This window comes from Sinocyclocheilus rhinocerous, unplaced genomic scaffold (assembly GCF_001515625.1).
Source record: "Sinocyclocheilus rhinocerous isolate Xijiao unplaced genomic scaffold, SAMN03320098_v1.1 scaffold1973, whole genome shotgun sequence".
Classification (NCBI taxonomy): domain Eukaryota; kingdom Metazoa; phylum Chordata; class Actinopteri; order Cypriniformes; family Cyprinidae; genus Sinocyclocheilus; species Sinocyclocheilus rhinocerous.
In genome coordinates this window covers 37745-44712 of record NW_015635062.1, presented here as the reverse complement: position 1 = coordinate 44712, position 6968 = coordinate 37745, and the positions used below count along the sequence as shown (strand labels likewise).

At 36.0% G+C, this 6968-nt stretch overlaps 1 protein-coding gene across 2 annotated transcripts in view; it reads left to right on the top strand.

Annotated features, from left to right (window-relative positions):
• Nucleotides 1–6968, top strand: part of crfb1 (cytokine receptor family member b1) — a 39622-nt gene that overhangs the window by 18817 nt on the left and 13837 nt on the right. For both annotated transcript variants that reach the window (XM_016560847.1, XM_016560846.1), the window contains 2 exons: nucleotides 5556–5725; nucleotides 5899–6056. In XM_016560847.1, coding sequence (XP_016416333.1) covers nucleotides 5556–5725; nucleotides 5899–6056 — 328 coding nt within the window. The remainder of the gene's footprint in view (nucleotides 1–5555; nucleotides 5726–5898; nucleotides 6057–6968) is intronic.

The window sequence follows — 6968 nt, the reverse complement described above, 5'->3', positions numbered from 1 at the left end:
GCAGACCTTGAGCCAAAAACTCATCACCAAACACCAATGACTTGTACATATGCGTACAATCATTTTAGACACTTCCAAAACTGTGGCAACAAAGATGGAAACATAATTCATGTATTTAAAATTGTATTTCCATCTCTGTTGCAAAAGTTTAGGACGTGTCTAAAATGACTCTACCCATATGTATAAGTCATTGGTGTGTGTGGTGATGAGTTTTTGGCTCACGGTCTGCCAAAGTCACACCGGATGTGTTCAGATGGACTTAGCTAGGACTTTGCTTTATGCAGACCAGTCAAGTCATTTCTTTTTGAACCTTGCCTTATACACATATGCATTGTCATTTTATAATAGAACAGGGTCCTGTCCAAACTGTTGGTATAAAATTAGAAGCACACAATTCCCTAGAATATCATTATATGCTTAAACATTAAGATTTGTTCTAATGGAAATTACTAAAGTAGTCAAACCTGTTCATTAGAAGGGGGGGTCCCAATACTTTTGGCAATATAGCGTATCATATCTGCGCAAACAGGGCAAAGGACAAATACATATGTTGACAGGCAGGCAGGACATCCTGTCGTAATGTTCGGACCAAACATTTTGATCGGATGACCATTTTATGGTCCTATGCCTTCCGCAGATAATATAAATACATATAAATAAATTTAGACCACTTAACTTAGTGATTGCTATCGGGATGCGAAGTGACTTTCAACCAGCATAACAAAAAAAAATTTTTTTTTAACCAAATCACCTACCCTGCCTTTAAGTGTGAGCGTATATTTCAATGCTTAGTGGTGTGCCATGGGATATTTTACCTATCAAAACTGTGCCGTGGAAAAAAAACGTGTTGGAAGCACTGCTGCACATAATACAATAATCTTTTAACTTCAATGAAGCAATTCTAAAGTGACATTTTTGAATTGGTAACGGAGGCTTGAGCTCAGCTGTTAAACTGTCAACGTGAGATTTCAAACTATAGCGAAAGAATGTAGTTCCACACACAAAAGGTTTTTTTAAGACTCTCGATGTTTGTTTCTTGTTTATTTACATACTTGTGCCATTGATACCTAAAAAAAATAAATAAATGTACCTCCCTTTGAAATCAAGAGAGAATTTTAGGGATGCACCGATATGAACATTTTGGCCGATACGATAACCGATATGTTGGCCGATAAATCTATATCCAAGTTTTTATATACTTTTTGAGAGCCTGATTTCAAAAAAGTTCTCATCATTAAAAGCCACATAAAAGCACACGTTGCACTTAAGTGTATTGTCCTTTTCGAAGTGATTCCAGTTATATTTCAAGCATTTCAAAACCATCATGACGAACAGCGTGCATCTGAAGTGTCTCTGTAGGAAATAATGCATTATTTATCGGCTTTAAGATATCAGCCAAATTTTCTTATCGGGCTGCAGTGTTTCCCCTGCCATTATATTAGGGGGGCGGCTTATATTATATTAAGTTTTCATTACTTAAAAGATAGATTAAATGAATGTTTATGCCTTAAAAAATGTAAATACACAACAGAATTTCTGAGCAAAAAATCATAAGGCTATTGTAAGAATAAATTAAACTTGTTTTTATGCTTTCAAATAATTAGACATGCTAAAACAGAATTTGGTAACAATAAAACATAAGGTTGGGAAAAATAAAACATTTCCTACGGCCCTAAACATGTAATTTTTGTTAAATTTTTAATAAATTGATGTTAACTTGTTTAAGTTTCATGATTTTAATTAATTAGACATGCTTTTTGATTAATAACATTTAATTTAACCATTAAAAAGGAGTCCAGAAAAAAAAAAAATGTACACTGGAAGCAGTTCCGGGCGGATGACGTATGGAAGTCAGCTTTGCGCATGCGCCGCTCAGAAGTGACTCACTTCTTTTGGACTGATGCATGCAACACCCGCCGACTGCCATGAAACAGCTTGAAAGATCAAAGACAATTTTTAATATAACTCCGACTGGATTCGTCTGAAAGAAGAAAGTGATATACACCTAGGATGACTTGAGGGTGAGTAATTTATGGGCTAATTTTCATTTTTGGGTGAACTAACCCTTTAAGAGCCGGTTGGCTTACAATTTTGTTTTAGTTAGACCAGGGAAAGGCAGAAATTATGATTTTTGGGCCAGCCACAGGATATTGGGATTCTCGTCCGTGAAATGCGCCACTTCCGGTATTTTGCCGGTTAGTCAAAGCAAAATTAAGTCGAGGATTTTAAAAAATCGAATAGTCTAATAAAATCGACGAATCGCGACAGCCCTAATTGTTAATTATTTCAATCTATGGTCAGCCTAACTTCACAACCAAATAAGTAATCTTGGGGTTGTGTTTAACCCGGAAGTGAGATTCGACAAGCAGATCAGTGCTGTGGTTAAGAGCAGTTTTTTTTCCCGGATCAGGCATCTTGCTCGATTAAAGTCAATTCTTTCGACTGAAGATTTAGAGAAGGTTATAAATGCCTTTATTTTGTCTCTTTAGACTATTGTAATGTTCTTTGTGTGGGGTCCTCTCAGGCATTTTTTTTCACCCTTGCAGTTAATTCAGGAATGTGGTGGACTGGCTGCTTGTGAGTGTAAAGAAACTTGATTTTCTCTATATATCTCCTATTCTCCTCACTCAGATGGCTGCCGGTTGCCCTTAGGATAAAATATAAGGTATTGCTCTGTTTTTAAAGCATAGATTGCCTCTTGCATATGTGTCTGTGCTCATCACATTTTGCCAAACATCTAGGTCTTTAAGATCAACTAATAAGCTCCTAAGTTATAAAGGGATCAAGCCTTTGCTGTTGCCAGTCCGAGGCTCTGGAATGGCCTGCCACGTGAAATTACAACTGTCATAACTGTAAACCCTTTTAATGTTTGCGTTAAACAAAATCTATTTTCATTAGTTGTAATGCAAGATAACCCAACTTGTGTATCATTTGGCTACACTATTTGATACACAAGTTGGGTTATCTTGTTTGTTTTATTGTATTTTATGTATTTGAATGTTGATTGTACAGCACGTTGGTCTGCATGTGCATGTGCAGATGTAATGAAATGAAATGAAATGTGTCTAAAAATATCAGGTGTCAGGTGTCTCTTGGGTCTGTGTTCTGAAGAGCTGGTAACCGCTTCCTGTTGCTTGTTGAGTTGCATTCAGTGTAATTTCATATCAACTCTAAGAAATGATATTTTCGTGGCCATAGAAAATAACTTTCTTATAGTACTATTAGAGCATGTAGCAAGATCAGGAATTGTGTTAAGGTGACATTATCCACAAGCAGTGACAGAACCAAAAACAGAAATGCACCAGCTAATCCATTAACTAAACACTAACACAAACTATTCTATCAAACATACACACTTATACATACATACACAGGGGAGTTAAAGTGGATGAGTGAAACAATTAGAGAAACCAGAGAATGCAGCTGTGGAAAATGAGTCCGTTAACCACATGAGTGAAAACATCAGGAACACCGGGTTATAATAAGTAACAAGCTTATAACATGAACAAGACAGTAACCCGAATGGGGACCAGAAAGGTAAACTCACCTGCCAATTTTAGCCACTCTTTTCATTATATACTAATTTAAGAGTTATATTAAACATGAATTACCTTAGCAAAACCCCCGGGAGCATTAGAAACACCGGGTTATTAAAGTAACAAGCTTATAATCGGTTTATCAATCCTAGCTTTACCATACACTCGAACTGTGAGGTTTCTCAGCTTTCCTCATGGACCTGTAAGCACAATGTGTAGCACAATGACTTCACATATGCCCTGATCTTTATTAGAAGGGGGAAAGGGGAGAAAGTTAATACAGCTGATAATGCAATTATCACAAAAAAGGTTAGCTGCCAGCACAACACATTGGATTAAACTAGTTGTTAATGTGCAAATATGTAGGCCTAGAGCTTGAATCCCTTGCCCCACATGCGTGTTGGAGCAGGTGACAAGGCATCAACTATAAGATGGACATCGCTGATGCTTACTTTAGGCAGATCTTGGAGACAGACAGTAAATACTGACATTTTGAATAGTTCATATATCTTTAATACTTTTTGAGTTACAGGCCTGCAAACTTTGGAGAAAAAATGTGAAAAGTGCTCTTTCCCCATTTTTGAATGGTCACCATTGAAACATAAAGGAACAAAGACTGCTAAAGTCAACAGATTTTACTAACAGACCTACCAATCTCTGTGTAAAAGTAACTTTATGATGCTGCCATCTTTCCAACGTCATTTTTACCCCCCTGTAAATTGGCTCTGAATCTCAGGTGAAAATGGCCATTTTGACCCCCCTCTACAAAACAGTGGATGACTCTGTAAATATTCACCCATGACATTTAATATTCTGGCTTTAATCACTATACATGTTCATCTTTCTTCAGAAAAGATATTGGCAAAATCAAAAATTTGAGTCGGGGACCTCTGGTTGAGTTGACACGGAATGACCCAATAGGGTTGATATTGACCCAATAACGTGATTTCATGAACCCCTGAAAAGTGAGCCACATAAGTCTGCAATTTGGTTGATTTGACACAAATGACAGTGTAGTGTTTTCTTTAATTGCCTCCAATTAACTTTTCCTTTCAGGTAATTAATTTGTCCCATACAATGAAGACATAAACGAACATATTTTCTATTTTATTTATTTATTTCTGCAATTGTACTTACATGCATTAGAACATTACATGTCGCCCCATCAGCCAAACCCCGGTACACTCGTGCTCTTGGTATCAGCTCAATCATTGGTTCTCAGCATCATGAACCTGTCTGAAAGAGACAGGTTCTGTTGAGTGTACTGTTGACTCAAGAAATGCTAACTTGAGATGCAAATTCTTTGAAACAATTCAGAAAAGCACTGGTTGAGAATTAGTTTGTTTGCTAACCAGGCATCTACTCAGAGTGGCTTGTTTCACAGTAAATGAACTGAGCTGCAATGAGATGCTCAACATTGTATCATGAGTCGCACATCTATAAATGAACACAGTGTGGCACACAGTTCACTGTGAAACCCACAGTGCTTTTATTTATTTAAATTCCAGCCTTTGTGATTTGATCATTGCAACAAGGCATATTGCAATATTGATTTTATTTTATTATATTGTGCACCCCTAGGGGCAACATTATGCTCAGGGTTTGCAACTTGGATAGAGCCTAAATATAGTAGTGTCCTTGAAGAGTCGTTGTTTCTGACTGCCAGAGATCTAGGTTTTAGTGTCATGATTCATTTTCCAGCAGGACCTAAGAGAAAGTTCAGTATTTTAGATTAGAGTCCAGATGTCACTTTCTACCAGTGCTCTCCATTCAGTTTGGAAGGTTGAAGCTAAAATTCCACAGTCCACAAAAAGCAAAGCTCACACAGACATTTTTAATGGTGTGAATGCTTCCTGAACCCACTGTAACTGTAAAAGACAACTCTCCTTTTGTCAGTATCACACAAATTTGAAGATGTTTCTCCTAGTGCAAATGCAAAATGTCAAACACATTTTTTTCAACATTTTTTACTGTTATGACCATCTTACTAATGAGACAATTTATTTATTATTTTTATAGCTGTTCTTACAGAAAACCTCAACATCTGCGACTGAACGTAAGAAATATGACTGTAGATGTCTCTGAAACATTTAAAGACATCTATACATTCTGCACATTCTTTCTTTGGGCATCAATTGACAACATGACATCCTCGATAGTTAATAAAAGCATTACACCATATGAAGACAGTAAGTACTTGAATATCTATGTGCTGTTTGTGACGTGAAGATAGTTTTACAGTTAATACATTTACGGAGTCATATTTTCTTTGTCAGTTTGCATGTGCAGGTCTGTCAAGATCTACTGTAGTTTTTTCGTCTTATAAAATGGATTTCATTGTATGTATTTATTTATTTTTTAGCAATCATAGGTCCACCCATTATATCTCTGTCTGGCTGTGGGCACTGTCTGAATATCAGCATCTCTGTACCCAGTGAATCAAGGAAAGTAGATCAGCTGCATCCGTTTTATAATTCTGTGTCCTTCGATATAAGTTGGAAGAAAGCTGGACAGAATGAGGTAAGTATCCCTGTGAAAGGAGTCTTTTGTATCTGCTCAAACAGAATAAGATAAGTTTTATCGCCGACTTTGCTAATTTCACAGTTTTTTTCCTTGAAACTCAGCATGAAAACTCTCCTCTTGTTTAATGCTGTGAGGTGTAGTGAATGGGTGAATCTCATGAAAACATGTCCAAGTCAAGTTTCTCCAAAAAAATCGGATTTTCAATGTAAAAATTTGAGGCCTATTTTAGGACCATTATTTTACTAATCAAAAATTATGTTTTGATATATTTACGGTAGGAAATTTACAAAACATTTTCATGGAACATGATCTTTACTTAATATTCTTATGATTTTTGGCATAAAAGAAAGCTCAATAATTTTGACCCATGCAATGTATTGTTGGCTATTGCTACAAATATACCCCATCGACTTAAGACTGGTTTTGTTGTCCAGGGTGACATATATGCATATCACTGCATATATATGCGTATTTCTCATGGTGGAATACAGGACGGGTGGGCAATATGACCACGATATGAGAAATTGTATTTCATGAAATCTATATGATATCTATATGTCTTCCTCAAGAGGCTTTCAAGCTGAATACCCCGTGGAACTGCATTATATCTCAAGAAGCTTTTTGACTTACAGAGACAATGGACTAATATTATTTAAATTTACACTAAATATTATTTTTATAAATGTAGAGTAAAATCAAGCCTTTTTTGATTATTAAACAATAAATTAATATATACATTAGAAAAGACATTGATTAGATTATTTAAACAGCCATATTCACAAAAGCGCATTATCAAACAGTTTCAGTGTGGAGGTAGATGTGTTTAAAGATTCAAAAGTACCAATATTTAAAGTAATGCTTAATATGCAACATCATGCATCATCCTTCCACATGAAGGATTTTAATGCA